Source organism: Electrona antarctica, assembly GCF_951216825.1.
Source record: "Electrona antarctica genome assembly, chromosome: 5".
In the NCBI taxonomy this organism is placed as follows: domain Eukaryota; kingdom Metazoa; phylum Chordata; class Actinopteri; order Myctophiformes; family Myctophidae; genus Electrona; species Electrona antarctica.
In genome coordinates, this window is record NC_136810.1 from 56,156,255 (window position 1) to 56,175,382 (window position 19,128).

The window sequence follows — 19,128 nt, forward strand, 5'->3', positions numbered from 1 at the left end:
TACTCTGTTAACTGTAAGTTGTAGAATCCACCACCACCCGTGCTACTCTGTTGACTGTAAGTTGTAGAATCCACCACCACCCGCGCTACTCTGTTGACTGTAAGTTGTAGAATCCACCACCACCCGCGCTACTCTGTTGACTGTAAGTTGTAGAATCCACCACCACCCGCGCTACTCTGTTGACTGTAAGTTGTACACTCCACCACCACCCGTGCTACTCTGTTAACTGTAAGTTGTAGAATCCACCACCACCCGCGCTACTCTGTTGACTGTAAGTTGTAGAATCCACCACCACCCGCGCTACTCTGTTAACTGTAAGTTGTAGAATCCACCACCGCCCGCGCTACTCTGTTGACTGTAAGTTGTAGAATCCACCACCACCCGCGCTACTCTGTTGACTGTAAGTTGTAGAATCCACCACCACTGCGCTACTCTGTTAACTGTAAGTTGTAGAATCCACCACCACCCGCGCTACTCTGTTGACTGTAAGTTGTAGAATCCACCACCACCCGCGCTACTCTGTTAACTGTAAGTTGTAGAATCCACCACCACCCGCGCTACTCTGTTGACTGTAAGTTGTAGAATCCACCACCACCCGCGCTACTCTGTTGACTGTAAGTTGTAGAATCCACCACCACCCGTGCTACTCTGTTAACTGTAAGTTGTAGAATCCACCACCACCCGCGCTACTCTGTTGACTGTAAGTTGTAGAATCCACCACCACCCGCGCTACTCTGTTAACTGTAAGTTGTAGAATCCACCACCACCCGCGCTACTCTGTTGACTGTAAGTTGTAGAATCCACCACCACTGCGCTACTCTGTTAACTGTAAGTTGTAGAATCCACCACCACTGCGCTACTCTGTTAACTGTAAGTTGTAGAATCCACCACCACCCGCGCTACTCCGTTGACTGTAAGTTGTAGAATCCACCACCACCCGCGCTACTCTGTTAACTGTAAGTTGTAGAATCCACCACCACCCGCGCTACTCTGTTAACTGTAAGTTGTAGAATCCACCACCACCCGCGCTACTCTGTTGACTGTAAGTTGTAGAATCCACCACCACCCGCGCTACTCTGTTGACTGTAAGTTGTAGAATCCACCACCACCCGCGCTACTCTGTTGACTGTAAGTTGTAGAATCCACCACCACCCGCGCTACTCTGTTGACTGTAAGTTGTAGAATCCACCACCACCCGCGCTACTCTGTTGACTGTAAGTTGTAGAATCCACCACCACCCGCGCTACTCTGTTAACTGTAAGTTGTAGAATCCACCACCACCCGCGCTACTCTGTTGACTGTAAGTTGTAGAATCCACCACCACCCGCGCTACTCTGTTGACTGTAAGTTGTAGAATCCACCACCACCCGCGCTACTCTGTTGACTGTAAGTTGTAGAATCCACCACCACCCGCGCTACTCTGTTAACTGTAAGTTGTAGACTCCACCACCACCCGCGCTACTCTGTTGACTGTAAGTTGTAGAATCCACCACCACCCGCGCTACTCTGTTAACTGTAAGTTGTAGAATCCACCACCACCCGCGCTACTCTGTTAACTGTAAGTTGTAGACTCCACCACCACCCGCGCTACTCTGTTGACTGTAAGTTGTAGAATCCACCACCACCCGCGCTACTCTGTTAACTGTAAGTTGTAGAATCCACCACCACCCGCGCTACTCTGTTGACTGTAAGTTGTAGAATCCACCACCACCCGCGCTACTCTGTTGACTGTAAGTTGTAGAATCCACCACCACCCGCGCTACTCTGTTGACTGTAAGTTGTAGAATCCACCACCACCCGCGCTACTCTGTTGACTGTAAGTTGTAGAATCCACCACCACCCGCGCTACTCTGTTAACTGTAAGTTGTAGAATCCATCACCACCCGCGCTACTCTGTTGACTGTAAGGCGCGATTCATACTCCTATTTTAGAGCCGAATAAAAGTCGGTTCGGCTCTGTAGAGCCTACAATGTGACGTCATTTGAGGTTCGGGGGGGCGGGGACCGTCCTAAAGTCGGCTCTTCGGTGCTACTGAAAATTTCTGACGAGCCGAAATCATTTCGGCACCACAGCGCCGAAACAGCGGTAAAATAGGAGTATGAATCGGCCCTAAGTTGTAGAATCCACCACCACCCGCGCTACTCTGTTGACTGTAAGTTGTAGAATCCACCACCACCCGCGCTACTCTGTTGACTGTAAGTTGTAGAATCCACCACCACCCGCGCTACTCTGTTGACTGTAAGTTGTAGAATCCACCACCACCCGCGCTTCTCTGTTGACTGTAAGTTGTAGAATCCACCACCACCCGCGCTACTCTGTTAACTGTAAGTTGTAGAATCCACCACCACCCGCGCTACTCTGTTGACTGTAAGTTGTAGAATCCACCACCACCCGTGCTACTCTGTTGACTGTAAGTTGTAGAATCCACCACCACCCGCGCTACTCTGTTGACTGTAAGTTGTAGAATCCACCACCACCCGTGCTACTCTGTTGACTGTAAGTTGTAGAATCCACCACCACCCGCGCTACTCTGTTAACTGTAAATTGTAGAATCCACCACCACCCGTGCTACTCTGTTGACTGTAAGTTGTAGAATCCACCACCACCCGCGCTACTCTGTTAACTGTAAGTTGTAGAATCCACCACCACCCGCGCTACTCTGTTAACTGTAAGTTGTAGAATCCACCACCACCCGCGCTACTCTGTTAACTGTAAGTTGTAGAATCCACCACCACCCGTGCTACTCTGTTGACTGTAAGTTGTAGAATCCACCACCACCCGCGCTACTCTGTTGACTGTAAGTTGTAGAATCCACCACCACCCGTGCTACTCTGTTAACTGTAAGTTGTAGAATCCACCACCACCCGCGCTACTCTGTTAACTGTAAGTTGTAGAATCCACCACCACCCGCGCTACTCTGTTGACTGTAAGTTGTAGAATCCACCACCACCCGTGCTACTCTGTTGACTGTAAGTTGTAGAATCCACCACCACCCGCGCTACTCTGTTAACTGTAAGTTGTAGAATCCACCACCACCCGCGCTACTCTGTTGACTGTAAGTTGTAGAATCCACCACCACCCGCGCTACTCTGTTGACTGTAAGTTGTAGAATCCACCACCACCCGCGCTACTCTGTTAACTGTAAGTTGTAGAATCCACCACCACCCGCGCTACTCTGTTGACTGTAAGTTGTAGAATCCACCACCACCCGCGCTACTCTGTTGACTGTAAGTTGTAGAATCCACCACCACCCGCGCTACTCTGTTAACTGTAAGTTGTAGAATCCACCACCACCCGCGCTACTCTGTTGACTGTAAGTTGTAGAATCCACCACCACCCGTGCTACTCTGTTAACTGTAAGTTGTACACTCCACCACCACCCGCGCTACTCTGTTGACTGTAAGTTGTACACTCCACCACCACCCGTGCTACTCTGTTAACTGTAAGTTGTAGAATCCACCACCACCCGCGCTACTCTGTTGACTGTAAGTTGTAGAATCCACCACCACCCGCGCTACTCTGTTAACTGTAAGTTGTAGAATCCACCACCGCCCGCGCTACTCTGTTGACTGTAAGTTGTAGAATCCACCACCACCCGCGCTACTCTGTTGACTGTAAGTTGTAGAATCCACCACCACTGCGCTACTCTGTTAACTGTAAGTTGTAGAATCCACCACCACCCGCGCTACTCTGTTGACTGTAAGTTGTAGAATCCACCACCACCCGCGCTACTCTGTTAACTGTAAGTTGTAGAATCCACCACCACCCGCGCTACTCTGTTGACTGTAAGTTGTAGAATCCACCACCACCCGCGCTACTCTGTTAACTGTAAGTTGTAGAATCCACCACCACCCGCGCTACTCTGTTGACTGTAAGTTGTAGAATCCACCACCACCCGCGCTACTCTGTTAACTGTAAGTTGTAGAATCCACCACCACCCGCGCTACTCTGTTAACTGTAAGTTGTAGAATCCACCACCACCCGCGCTACTCTGTTGACTGTAAGTTGTAGAATCCACCACCACCCGCGCTACTCTGTTAACTGTAAGTTGTAGAATCCACCACCACCCGCGCTACTCTGTTGACTGTAAGTTGTAGAATCCACCACCACCCGTGCTACTCTGTTGACTGTAAGTTGTAGAATCCACCACCACCCGCGCTACTCTGTTGACTGTAAGAAAGAATATATATTCAAAGATTTGTGCGGCATTTTTACGATTTTTCAAAAATAGCAGACCTACAAGCTCGTAGCGCGCCACTCGGTGGCACGCTATGAGCTTGTAGATCTGCTATTTTTCAATAGCTAAAGTATAACATAATGCTTAGTTAAAACACCAAAAGGGGTTCCCGTCCAGAATGGGTTAACACCGTGAGCGGCATAAACGGAGTTCTCCGTCCTATCAAATAGTAACGCCCAGCGCTCAGGACGGAGATTAATACAAGGATGGAGATTTATTGATATCAAAACCGATCGCATCGCTCCACAGGCTGGGAGCGTCTGATGTCATTTCCGGTTGGGACGTCATCCAAAATGCCCCCCCCCCCCCCCCCGTTTTAGTGGATGAGACCGAAAATCTTAAAACGTGAATAACTCTTGATCTAAAATCATTCCGTCCAATTCTAAGCAAAGGTTATGTTTTAGACGGGGCCATCGCGGTCCCGTCGCTATAGTCGCGTTAGAATTAATCATACCTCCCGTTGTTTTGTCGATCGCCTCTGGGGTGTTTTGGCTACTTCAGCTACATCTGGGATAGCGTCTGGTGCTTCGCTAAATGTGCTCCGCTGCTATAAATCGCTTGGGCGCTATGATTAAACTTAAAGGACCACTTCACCACTTTTCAACATCTCTTCATATAATTGGTCCTCACTAATGTTCATGATAAAACACCACCATTTTTTCCTACTCAGTCTGTGTCTCATAGGAGGGCTTTGGGCAGTTCGGACACCCGTCCACCAGTGACATCATCATTAGGCAGATTTATTTTTAAACAAGATTTGTTTTAAAATATATTTAGATTTGTATTATCGTGAGAACGATGGCTTCAACTTTTGCATTGCAACTTTTCAGGAAAAGAAAGCCTGCCGTTTCTATTAGCTTGGATTCACCATCGAAGATGTCACTGGTGGACGGGTTTCTGAACTGCCCACAGCCTTCCTATGAGACACAGACTTAGTAGGAAAAAAATGTGGTATTTCATCATGAACATTAGTTAGGACCAATTATAGAAGAGAAGTTGAAAAGTGGTGAAGTGGTCCTTTAATATAAAAGTATTTCTGAAAGCTATATATTTGCATCACATGCTGGATAAATGTTGCTCTTCCTTTTCTCCCTCAGCGTTCGTTGAATGGCAAGCACTCGTTCACAGAGGACGACGGTGTGTATCGCACCACCATCGGAGAGTCCACAGCCTCTCTGGACACCACCACCAGGTCAGGACGAAGCCACAGCAGCAGCCAAGCACGGTAAAGCTTGCTCCCTAAGGGTGCACTCACACGGTTAATGCAATGCTCTATGCTCGTTGGGTAGTGTCATGGCCGCCCCAATGCATTTCCAATGGGAGTCACATGGTTTGACACAACATTGTGTTGTGTGAGGGGGAGGGGCGCAGTCGAAACACAGCTGAAAGCCATACAACAGACCATGTGACCTCCATTGGAAATGCATTGGGGGCGGCCATGACACTCACAACAGCAATGCAGTGCATTAAAGGTGTGAGCTCAGCCTAACTCTTACCCATTTATTATTCAAGTATTTTTATTGAAGTTTGAGGACAAACAACAGATACATAACAATTACAATTACAAAACAGACACAGGACAAAACAACAACACCAGTACTCAACATTCATGTATAAAATAAAATAAACTCTTACCCATTTAGATCCGAGGAGGACGCGTCTGTGTCACCATATAGTTTTAGTTTCAACCGCTTTAACCATTATTTTAAACTTTAGCTGTTGAAAAATAGCAGATCTACATAGCTCGTAGTGCGGCACAGAGGGCACAGAGTGCCGCACTATGAGCTTGTAGATCTGTAGATACATACCTTGGGGGGGGGGTCCCCAGATGACAGTGAAGTGACCATTTAACCCATTTTGACCTGAGATCAGATTCTAAAAATGCAGTTTTCTGAAAAAGCTATGTTTCTATATCAGTCGTTCTTCGATTTTTCAAAAATAGCAGACCTACAAGCTCGTAGCGCGCCACTCGGTGGCGCGCTATGAGCTTGTAGATCTGCTATTTTTCAATAGCTAAAGCATAACATAATGCTAACACCAAAAGGGGTTCCCGCCCAAAATGGGTTTTATTTTAAACTTTAGCTGTTGAATAATAGCAGATCTACATGCCTCCTGGTGCCTTATTGTCCCCTCTTGGTCGATAGAACGGTTCATGATGCAAACTAGCAACCCAGGTCACACAAGCCCTGTTTTCTAATCAAGACAGCTGCTAACCCTAACCAAGTAAATAACCCATTTTGGCCTGAGATCAGATTCTAAAAATGTCTTCTACATCCTGACAGTTTTCTGAAAAAGCTATGTTTCTATGTCAGTCGTTCCTCGATTTTTCAAAAATAGCAGACCTACAAGCTCGTAGCGCGCCACTTGGTGGCGCGCTACGAGCTTGTAGATCTGCTATTTTTCAATAGCTAAAGCATAACATAATGCTAACGCCAAAAGGGGTTCCCGCCCAAAATGGGATAAGGGCAGGAACAAGCCCCATATACTGCATACTTCTTGTCAGAGCGTTTCATCTGCAATTACAGTATTCATTCGGTTATATTAAAGTCAGCATGACTTTGCTTAGGTTACCCTTGTTTGAGGTAAAAATACACAACATACTTAACAAATAAAACGACACATGGTGTCCTTGTGAGGCACTGAATCATTTATTCCAGGAAGACGAAAGGCTGAAATGTGATTAGCTAAGGAAGGATTCACCTTTTCTCTCGGAATCTGGATGTATAAATTCTGGGTGACTTCAATATTTTACCACAAAACAACAACAACAACAACAACAACAACAACAACAACAGCAACACCAAGAATAATAATCATAATAACACCAATACGTGGATCATTTGCATCGTCACACGTGTTGATTTTGACAGCACATTTTGATTTTAGTTGTAGTCGTAGTCTTTTGAATATTTTTCATTATAGTTACATTTTTGTCACCTGGAATGTTTTCGTGTTAGTCTAGTTTTAGTGTCGTAAGATTTTAGTCGACTAAATCTACAGTTGATTTAGTCGACTAAAATGTATTTTGGCTGGCCTTGATGCCATCGTAATGGCTGATTTGAGCTTGTAGATCGGCTATTTTCAGCATGCAACCACGTGTAAAATGACATGTCTTTTATTTATACTGGATCTCTTGTCCACTAGTCTCTTCCTAACATTTTAGTCTGGTTTTGTATTTATTGACGCAATTGTCAATAGTCTTAATCATCATGGCTTAGTTTTCATTTCAGAATAAAGGTAGTCGACGAACATTTCTCGTCATAGTATTGGTCGACGAAATCAACCTACAGTTGGAGGCCATCGATATTGTCCTTTTCTTTTTGCTGAGGTTTGCGTGATCTGCGCAAAAGGACAGTTAACCCATTCTGGACGGGAACCCCTTTTGGTGTTTTAAACATTATGTTATAATTTAGCTATTGAAAAATAGCAGATCTACAAGCTCATAGCGCGCTATTTTTGAAAAATCGTGAAAATATTTATTTCAGAAAACTGGAGGATTTAGAAGGATTTTTTAAAATTTTGAGGTCAGGCCTAAATGGGTCAAATGATAAGGGACAATATCGGTGGCACCCAACTGTAGTGTGACTTATCCTGTTCAAAGGGAGGACTCTGGACAGAAGCGAACCACCACCTCCTCTGGGTCGCTGAAGAAGAGTTACCATGGAGGAGATGGCCATTCCTCCGGCTTTCTGCGCAAGCGCTCCAAGCGAGAAGGTGAGCAAAGATGGGTTATGGTAATGGTAATGCATGCAAGAAATAAGAATAACAAATATAAACAGCATATGCAACAATCAATGTCATGGGACCCAGGTCGGTTAAACTAAAAAGGGTTCTCTCCCTCCGCGTCATCAGTGCCCATACCCGAGGCGGGGTTGGCGAAAGGGCCTTTCTGTGTGGAGTTTGCATGTTCTCCCCGTGTCCCCTAGGGTAGGTACCCTCACAAAAAACATGCAGTAATCCTGGTCTCTATACTGCCTCCCCTCCTTTTAGTTAACTATCATAACCTTGCTGTAAGCTCATTGTAACAGCATAATTTCTGAATTCTCAGAGGAATAAGACAGCACACCACTGACACCTAGTGGCCAACTCAGGCTACTGACATACATGTACCTAATAACAACCACCCAGGAGTGCAAGGAGGATGCTGTGGGCCAGAGAGATGGATGCCATACTATGTGTGTCATAGGCTCAATAAGTCAGTGTGTCACCTCGCCCTTCACATTCAATATATCCCATGATCTTTTGGGGTGTAATTTCCTGGGGTCAAGTAGGACTATAGTAAAAAAAAAAATCACACCCGTGTGAACTGAGTGGTGCAAGGTCTTATATAGCCTGATCAGCTGTGGTCTGACGTAATGTCAGTGACCATAGTAACCATGCTCATTCTTTTGGGCCCCCCACGTACAGGTACACACAAACACGGATACAAACAAAGCTGGTTGTTGGAGTGGTTTGCACCACTCAATAATATCCAAGGCGGCGGTGGCTCAGGGCTGGATGGTAACCGCAAGGTTGCCAAGACACTGAACCCCAAATTGCTCTTGATGTGCTGGTTGGTGCCTTGCATGGTTTCCGCCGCCATCGGTGTATGAGTGTGTGTGTGACTGTGAATGGGTGAATTGATGCACAATCTGTGTATCAAATGTAAAGCGCCTTGGATAAAGGCGCTATATAAATGCACCATTTACTATTTACCAAGGCATAAGAAGAAATGGTACCCTTTTCACATTGGCCTATTATAGCGCCACCAGGAGGCCACAACCTGACCTGACCTGGTGGAGACCTGTGCCCCGAGGCGCACTTTTTCTAGTTGGCTTATGTACTGGACAGATCAGGACTGAGCGTCTGGCCAAGTACAACCAGAGTCTCAGAACTGAAGAGGAGCTATTGGAGACGAGGCTCGTTTTGAAGGGAAGATTTTCGGAAACCCATAGTGAACCCGCTGTACCCATATTGTCTGTCTGGCATCCCCTTTCACTTCCTCACTCGAGCCATTGAGTTATAATTGTACTTCCGGCAGTCTTCCGGGTGCTTCAAAACGCCACTGAGCAACTTCATCGAAATGAATAGCTTGGGGGCGGGGCTAGCGCTCCGGTTCGGTCTCTATCCTTTATAGCTACTATGGGATCTCCTCAAAAATCAACCCCACGTTTCTACAGACCCACCCCAGCCACAGGATGGGACAAACCAGAGCCATAGAGTAAGACAGAGTTACGCAAACTTTGTTCACTTCATGGGGCTTCAGTCCAATGGCGGCTCTTCTACATAGACTCACTGGGCCCTATTAAGCAAGTGGAATCTAATTACATATCATTTTACAGTTTTTAAGACGTGGGGGCGTGTGCAATGTCATATTACAATTATGGGCCAGGTAAGAAGCGCTTTCGACACCCCGTGGTGTGAGCAAAACGGCCTTGAATTAGTCATGGGAGTGTTTCAGGGAGTTTTGAGGCTTACCCAATGAACATGTCCGTACTATTCTCTTTACGACACCAGCTGATGTCCTCATGGAATGCGCCCTTTTCGGCAAGTGGTATTACATTTCTGCAGACTGGCACCATAGACATGACATGACTTTGTCACATTTGGGTTAATTATTCCTATTGCACTGCATGCTGTCACCTTTATGCCTCAAAAGAACAGATCCACAAGCTGTCACAGCCATGATGTGCATAGCTTGTAGGCCTATGTCTCTATTGTGTTAAGTAACTTGCAGTGTTCATTGGAAAGTCATTACAGCGGCGCAGCCATATGCTAAGGGAGGGAGATATACGCACATCATCACTTCATTTGTTTCTGTTCTAAGCATGAAAAACAGCTGTAAAAATCTTTATTCTAGTTCATTTGATTCATAAATGAATAACTAAGCCTTTGAAATGGCACCTCCCTATACCTTTCAGATCGGAATGGAACTGCGAGTAGATACGCAGCATTGGCTGGCAAATTGGCAATCCATGCGTAATGTTCCCAGAATCGTCTAACTCCCGAACATACAAGTTTGTTTGATATTGTTTAATTCGATAAAAATAGAACCATATACCATACAGCGAATGAAAGCAAGATTCCTAAGGAATGTGGGGATTTTTACATTTTAAAAAACGGCTGAGAAATGAGAGAACCATGAGTGTTTATAATATCAAATATTATAAGAATAATATGAAAGACAAACGGGCTGTGAAGAGCTCAGCTCACCATCCCGACAAGGAGGAAATATAGCCTATAGTGCATGCACGTATATGCACTGACTGTTGCACACACGCTCTTTATTTGTTTCTATTGAAAAACACCAGTAAAATAACGTTTATTTTATTTTATTTCATTCGAGTCACGACGAAGGAATGAGTTGAAATGCCATACGTGCGCCATGCGTATTGCTGCGGCCCCAATGTTATGGTCTTCGCTCGTAGCATTTTATTGAAGAAGAATTGAGTCGGGTGTGATACAGCGTATGAAAGCAAACTTCCCAGTGATTATGGAGATGTTTTAATTTTTAAAAAAGGTTTAGAAATGAGCGATATATGACCCTTTATAATCTCAACGAGAAAGCCAGAAAGCTCGCTGTTGCCATGTCTCATAGAAACAAGTAAATAGGTCTATAAACATACTCCCAAAAGAATCGCATATAACAGGGGTCTACAACCTATTTTAAATGAAGTGCCATGTTTTTATTTTCTAGATAGTGAGTCTGCCATATCAAGATTCCTTTTAATGACACCACATTAAAATTTCCAGCATATTTTGATTGTCCACAAATATAAAGTTCTTCCTTCTTTTTACATATTTTCTTGCACATTGTTATAATGATCATTATAAATATATATCCCCCTGCAGTCAGAGTTCATTGTTTTAATGAATGAATGTGATGCATTGTGAGCTGGTAGATCTGCTATTTTCAAAAGTAATCTTTGAAAAAAGTGACAATAAGAATATTTTTGAAAAATGTTATTGAAACATTTAAAAACACAAATCTGTCATGGGGGTCACTGGCTTAGTTGGGCAAATGCATTCATCTGGGGGTCCTTGACATGGGAATGTCGCTGTGTGAGGATCACTGGTTTAAACAACATTAGGAGAAAAGCCTAAATAAGCACTTTAGAAACAAGAAAAGCAACCACAACTACCAATATTTACAAGCAACTTTGCAGAAAAAGAAGCCGCTTATAATAAACAGCAAACAGACATGGCAACACTCCAGCAGCACTCCAGAGCCGCTCAAGTGTAAAATCAAACAGTGCTTTTTGCTTTTAAGACGTGGTCAGACCCAGGCGGAATCGGTATGCGCTGAGTGTTTTTAGGTCAAGGGGCTTAATAGCAATTAGCGCAAAGCGAAAATAATTAACATATGGACACTCCCCCAATGCTAAATTATGCAGGAACGTGGTATTCCATATGAGTGAGCGCTCACCACGGCTTCCATAATACGAAAAGGCGCAGAGCGAGGGCGAAATCTGTATTACCGCATGGGTTTTTCGTCTTGCTTAATAGGGCCCACTGAATGCTCCTTTAACGTCTCTTGTCTTTGTGTCGCCACAGAGTCGGACTCTGACAGCGAGCTGTCGCTGGACGAGCACAGCAGCTCCTACGCTTCATCAGACAGCGAAGACGACGAGAGGAGGAGGCGACGGAAACACAGGTGGAACAACGAAGCACAGCCTCAGCACAGCACGCCTCTTGGTAAGACAGCCAAATACTTCAAAATGTCTTCCTAAATCCTCCCAGTTTTCTGAAAAACCTATGTTTCTATGTCAGTGGTGCTCAATCTTTTTTCATGTCAAGGACCACTCAGAATTATCTGTATTTGGCCGCGGATCCCCATCTGAAAATATGTGGTTCCAGGGACCCATCATTAGCAGGCAACTCTCTCTCTCTCTCTGTTTCTGGCACAACAGTGCCACTTTTGCCCCTACTGGTACTCATAGTCACACATGAGTCACACACAAACATAGTCACATAGGTTAACACATAGGTTAACACGGACATTGCTGTTCCTTGGAGTGGTTGCACCACTCAAAAATGTTGGCTCTGAAAGAATATATATTCAAAGATTTGCACTACATTTTCACGATTTTTCAAAAATTGCAGATCTACAACGAGCTTGTAGATCTGCTATTTTTCAATAGCTAAAGTATGACATAATGCTTAAAACACTAAAAGGGGTTCCCGCCCAGAATGTGTTAAGACTCCATTCATCCTAAATTGATGATTTGTTGCTGCAGTGTATTGTTGAATGCACACCATATACACCAGTTTATATAGGCTACATGAAACCTGTTAAACACATTAACCCATTTTGGCCTGACGTTGAAATTTAAAAAATGTCTTCTAAATGATGAAAAAATTCTGAAAAACCTCATGTTTGCAGGTGCTCAATATTTCATGTCAAGGACCCCAAAAATTATATGTAATATGCCTCCGCCCCCCCGATCTGAAAATATGTAGTTCCAGGGACCTCCCCAGAAGCAAAGATTTGAGTTAAAATGTTCACTCTGTAATTATATATTCAAAGATTTGAGGCACATTTTCCCGATTTAAAAACAATAGCAGACCTACAAGCTCGTAGCGCGCCACTCGGTGGCGCGCTATGAGCTTGTAGATCTGCTATTTTTCAATAGCTAAAGTATAACATAATGCTTTAAAACACCAAAATGGGTTCCCGTTCAAAATTGATTAAATTCAAGAAAATAATCAAATGAGAGGGTTTATGATTTATAAATATCGGGGTGGCATACCTGAGTATGTAGAGATGTCATTGGGGTGGCATACCTGAGTGGGTAGAGAATAGAGATGTCATTGGGTTCCATTTGTACACCTTACAGACCCTTACAGCAGGGGTTCCCAAACTTTTTTGGACCAGGTACCCTTTTTGGGGTAGACATTTTTCCAGGTACCCCCTCATCTGAAGCGGCCGCAGAAACCTATCAAGTGTCCTGAGTCTTTTTGTTGTTTCTGCAGCATGCGTCCTGCTGTTACTGTTTGGGGTCACGACAGGTTGACTGATGTTGTAGTTTTAGTAATCATTGGCCCAAAGCAAACATGGGAGAAACACAATGAACAACACAAAAAATAAGTTTATTGCGCAACTTGGCAGAAATGACCACGTAGATAAACATAATTTTAATGTTAAAAAAAGTTTTCAAAAAAATAAAAAAATCTGGGAATTATTTCGTTTTGTATCTGTGCATGTCTACCCCTAATAGTTAGGATTCCACAAATGTGTTGCAAATAAAAGAAAATATCCCAGAGGAGGATTTAATTGTTCTTATCAACCCTCAATAAAACACTAAAGTAATCCGAGTCTTTTTCTCGTGAACTTACTATGCCACACGTACTGCAGTGGACACGGTAGCCAATCCCGTGAAGCCTTACTGGCCGGTGGAGCCTCCGACGGCCAGTGAGAACGACGAGGAGGCGGAGCCTCATGGTGTAGTGGTGGAGACGCTGCGCGTGGAGACCAAGGTCAAGGTGGACCTCCACAGGGACAACCAGCTGAAGGGCGAGTCTCCGTCGGAGAACGAGGGCGGAGGCAAAGACAGCAGCGCCCCCACCAGCTCCCCCGACAGCAACCAGCCACGAAGAGGTGAGAGAAAGCACATACTGTACTTAAAGGTATATTCAGTGATTTGACTTAATCTAAATATCACTTATTTTTTCTTTTTTTCTGGATAATCCTCCCTACTATAGAGTGTGCTGACCATATAAGGAGTTCCTCCCTGTTCCCAGTGAGCCCCTGGGGTCAAAAAACCCTAGTTTCAGTTTTGGTGGCGGGTGGCAAAGCCTTCATCCAATCAGGATGAGAGGGGCCTTCCTCCAATTATGATCGAGTGGGGGCGGGCCTTGGTGCACATGCTGTTGGCCTGTTGCACTTCCCCCCACTGTAGTGCGTGCATGTGCACATCTTGTTACCGGGGCGGACTGGGTGGTTTTCCAAATCACCCAAATCACTGAATGCTCCTTTAAAGTATTCCCGTTATATAATGCCGGCCTGTTGGATTTGAATTTATTTTAATTTCACTTCAACCGTCTTAAAAACCTGTGCAAAAGAGAATAATAAAAATAGATAATAAGAATAGAGTCCAGCAGTGTTTCACACGGAGACCATTTATTGTTGAGCTTGTGTGGGGAAACGTCCCTGGTCAAATTAAACACATGACCCAACCACTATGTCAACACTCTACCATAATCCGCTTCCTAATAGATGCTGAATAACTCGGTGAGTCACCGTGTATTCCTGTGCCCTGGCCCTTGTGGTAGTGAATTGAGTAGATTTATTTAATTGCTTCCAAACCAACATACAAAGAAGGTTCGGATAATGTCAGGCAGTGTATCTCTCCGACTGTTGCACTGCATAAAATCATACAGACAGACAGACACCACACCAGCCTCAGCCTTCAGGTCCATGTGGATGTCATCATTCTAATGTCCATTTCACAGTGGCTACTGGCTATTGGCCTGGTAGAAGTAGTCTCGCGTAGCCAGACAACTATTCCACAATCTCCGAATGCTATATAGAGTCCGGACCTATAGCCCCCATGAGCTGAGTAACGGAAGCTGCCATTTCCATTCACGAAAATATATTATTTTATTTCCTTTTCTGCTAAGCAACAAGCTATATATGCTTTTATATTAGGATAAATGTGCGCGACTGTAAAGACGAAACGGAAGTGGCGAGGAGGCTCCACTTCCGCTTTATCGCATACGAGACCTCTTACGTTGGCCCAGACTGTATGATGAAGCGTTTGTAAATCGTGGAGGCAACAGTCTGGTAACGCGAGACTAGGTAGAAGCAAAGGGTTACATTTTAGAAGAGATGTGACTCCCATGGTAGAAACAGCCTACATCCCGATCCTCGCGTGCACGCGGTCATTAGTGATTCTAGTGCTCAGAATGGGATAAAGTATGATGTTGCGGGAGCTTAAAAGGGAATACTCAACTAACAAAGTTTTGGTCGACCAAACTGGTCAATCGATATTTTTTATTTATTTTATAATGTTAGGAGGGGCCCCGGACAGAAGTCAACCCACAGAGCCAGGGCCGGTCCTGAGCAATCTGGCGCCCCAAGCAGGATTTTTCGCGGCGCCCCCCCCCCCCCCCCCCCCCCCCCTCAAAAAAAAAAAAATAATAATAAAGTTTTTTTTTTTCTTTTTTTTTTACTCTGTCCCAAAAATTGAGGAGACACTGTGGAGGCACTGGGGGGACAGTGGGGACACTGTGGAGGCACTGGGGGTCCATTGGGGAGGCACTGTGGGGACACTGGGGAGGCTCTGTGGAGGCACTGGCGGGACACTGGCACTGGGGAGACACTGGGGAGGCACTGGGGAGGCACTGGGGGGGCACTGGGGAGGCACTGGGGGGGCACTGGGGGGACACGGTGCAGACAGAGTTGGGACAGAGTAAAAAAAAGGAAAAAAAATGTTTAAAAAAAGAAAAAAAAAAAAAAAAGTTTTCTTTTTTTTTTCTTTTTTTTTTTGCGCCCCTCCCCCATGGCGCTCGAAGCCGTTGCTTCGTCGGCCTGTAGGAAGAACCGGGCCTGCACAGAGCCTAGAACTACTCCACATACCAGAATTGTACCTCTCAGTCCCAACATAGTAGTTCCGGAGTGGTTCCAACGGATTGTGTGGCCCTGGTCTTTCCCTAGTGGGTCTGATCGAGGGTAGCTACTGGGACGTAAGTCGGGACTTGATCACCCCAGCTGGGTCACCCGAGTGAGGGGTATGATGTTCGCGAGACCCCGAAACCCCGATGACCTTGGGATACATCACTGAGGATACGTCCCAGGTGATGACCTTGGGATACATCACTGAGGATACGTCCCAGGTGATGACCTTGGGATACATCACTGAGGATACGTCCCAGTTGCATCCATGCAATGTATTTTCGTTCGTTCTGATATTGTGACTATGAGGCGACAGCCATAGTATACACTACAGTACACTTATAGTATTGGAAGGTAATTTCAATACCGGTGTACATGTTGACCCCGATCTTTTTGTCTTAGGTATTCTGAAAAACAAGATCACCTACCCCCCTCCCCTGGCCGACAAAAACATGAAGAATCGCCTTCGGGAGAAACTCAGTGACTACAACTCCCCTGCCATTTCTCCGCGCACACTCGCCCCGTCCTCTCCCACCACCAACAACAGAGGCCTGCACCCACTCCACCCGACCACCGGGGGCAACGGGGTACTACTCGCCCCGTCCTCTCCCACCACCAACAACAGAGGCCTGCACCCACTCCACACGACCACCGGGGGCAACGGGGTACTACTCGCCCCGTCCTCTCCCACCACCAACAGAGGCCTGCACCCACTCCACCCGACCACCGGGGGCAACGGGGTACTACTCGCCCCGTCCTCTCCCACCACCAACAACAGAGGCCTGCACCCACTCCACCCGACCACCGGGGTACTCGCCCCGTCCTCTCCCACCACCAACAGAGGCCTGCACCCACTCCACCCGACCACCGGGGGCAACGGGGTACTACTCGCCCCGTCCTCTCCCACCACCAACAACAGAGGCCTGCACCCACTCCACACGACCACCGGGGGCAACGGGGCACTTATCAAACTCCCACCTCGCTCCCCAGTGATCCCTCGGCCGCCTCTGTCGCCGCGACAACGTCACAATGGAGTCGCTACCATGGTAACCGCGATGCTCACCACGACAACGGTGGTCAATGGCACCGAGGAGGAAGCCGACGAATCAGATTCAGAGTAAGTGGGCAATGGAAATACTATACTATACTATGCTATGCTATGCTATGCTATGCTATGCTATGCTATACTATACTATGTGCTATGCTATACTATACTATACTATACTCGCCCCCGATGAGCGGCCCAAAGAGAATTTCCCATACATTTTTCCCATAGACGTTTCAGAAAGATCTGGTCTCTCTCTCAAGCAGAAACGATGAACTGGAAGCAGCGGGGCAAAAATCTGATATCTCTGTGTGGAGTTTGCATGTTCTCCCCGTGTCCCCTAGGGTAGGTCCCCTCACATGTTCTCCCCGTGTCCCCTAGGGTAGGTCCCCTCACATGTTCTCCCCATGTCCCCTAGGGTAGGTCCCCTCACATGTTCTCCCCGTGTCACAAAAAACATGCAGTAATCCTGATCTCTAAACTGCCTCCCCCTGGCCAGCCGGGGCGCCTGATGGAGGGGAAAGGAACTGGTCGGAATAACGTGTTCCTTCCACGCGCTACGTCCGGCCAGGGAAACTCTCCCCTGTCAGCTGAAAAGAAGCAGCTTGGACTCCTCATGCATAGAAGGAAGCATGAGGTCAGTCTGCTGCCCTCCCCAGGTTGGCAGAGGAAGTCTAGCGCCCAGGATTACATAAGATAATTGACACTGGGTGCAAAAATGGGTTACAAAATTGTGGGATAAAAACTATAAAAAAAAAAAAAACAGTCTCTCATTGATCCCGCCTCTAGCGGCCGCATACGGCCACATATTGCTCCTCTAGCGGCCGAATATGGCCGCATATCGCTCCTCTAGCGGCCGCATACGGCCGCATATCGCTCCTCTAGCGACAGTACAGTACAGTACAGTACAGCACAGCACAGCACAGCACAGCACAGCACAGCACAGCACAGCACAGCACAGCACCACTCATTTCAGAAGGGTCTAATTTCTAATATTAGTTGTAGTTATGTTTTCTATAACATGGTGAAAGAGTGTGTAGTAAAATGACTTGCATTGGGAAGATTATGATATACCATTACATTCATTCAGGTTTGTAGTGTACTTACAATAACGTTTTGGTTTGTAGTGTACTTACAATAACGTTTTTCTTTAAAAAAAAAGTTGCAGCAATGAAACATCTATCTGACTGGGAAGGATGGCTACAACAACGTCTCAATGGAGCAGAGAAGCGCGACCGTGCCTGTGGAAATGTTACCTGGCCATACGTGACTCGAGCATCGAGTTGATTCTGGCAGGGACGTGCACACATAGACATCGAAGGGGGCCCTGCCCTTTTACCCCATCTGTAAAACAACTGCCCTTTCCAGACCATGAATGCATCATTTACTACATGGTGAAAGAAATGCAAAAATGCGGGAAGGAAGGGAGCATTCAGGAGGAATTGTTCTCCTGAACTTGAACGCAGCATTTTTGCGTTGGAACAAGTTTGTTTAGAAATCCATGTTGTTACACACACCGCATCTCCACTAGCTAAAGCAGGGGTTCCCAAACTTTTTTGGACCAGGTACCCCTTTTGGGGTAGACATTTTTCCAGGTACCCCCTCATCTGAAGCGGCCGCAGAAACCTTTCAAGTGTCCTGAGTCTTTTTGTTGTTTCTGCAGCATGCGTCCTGCTGTTACTGTTTGGGGTCACGACAGGTTGACTGATGTTGTAGTTTTAGTAATCATGTCAGCTATTGGCCCAAAGCAAACATGGGAGAAACACAATGAACAACACAAAAAATACGTTTATTGCGCAACTTGGCAGAAATGACCACGTAGATAAACATAATTTTAATGTAAAAAAAAAAAAAAAAAAGATATATATATATATATATATATATATATATATATATATATATATATATATTTTTTTTTTTTTTTTAAATGATTTCGGGTACCCCCTGGCTATGCGCCGCGGACCCCACTTTGGGAACCGCTGAACTAAAGAGTGCTGGGTTGCGCCCCGAAAATAGCCGATAGAGCTTGTAGATCTGCTAGTTTCGCTATTTTTGTCCAAAAGTGCCCTCTTACGGGATTTCAGCCCCTGCCTCTCTACCACTCTCTGCACGTCCCTGGACTCAAGCATCGAGTTGATTCTGGAACGCCTCCGGCCCACAAACTACCGATGGATTGTATATTATTGTGTATTGTGAAATATAACTTAAAAAAGGGAACAGGGTGAATAAAAGTTCACCAAAACCACACCAAGT

The 19,128-nt window shown here is 45.8% G+C and overlaps 1 protein-coding gene across 1 annotated transcript in view; it reads left to right on the plus strand.

Annotated features, from left to right (window-relative positions):
• Nucleotides 1-18,176, plus strand: part of LOC306924054 (cadherin EGF LAG seven-pass G-type receptor 1-like) — a gene marked incomplete at its 5' end in the record, with an annotated part of 72,229 nt that extends 54,053 nt beyond the window's left edge. The window contains 6 exons of the mRNA XM_079502395.1: nucleotides 5,335-5,462; nucleotides 7,839-7,951; nucleotides 11,771-11,911; nucleotides 13,572-13,814; nucleotides 16,233-16,947; nucleotides 18,038-18,176. Of these exons, the coding sequence (XP_079358521.1) occupies nucleotides 5,335-5,462; nucleotides 7,839-7,951; nucleotides 11,771-11,911; nucleotides 13,572-13,814; nucleotides 16,233-16,947; nucleotides 18,038-18,062 (1,365 nt within the window). The 3' untranslated portion in view covers nucleotides 18,063-18,176. The remainder of the gene's footprint in view (nucleotides 1-5,334; nucleotides 5,463-7,838; nucleotides 7,952-11,770; nucleotides 11,912-13,571; nucleotides 13,815-16,232; nucleotides 16,948-18,037) is intronic.
• Nucleotides 18,177-19,128: the final 952 nt, after the last annotated feature.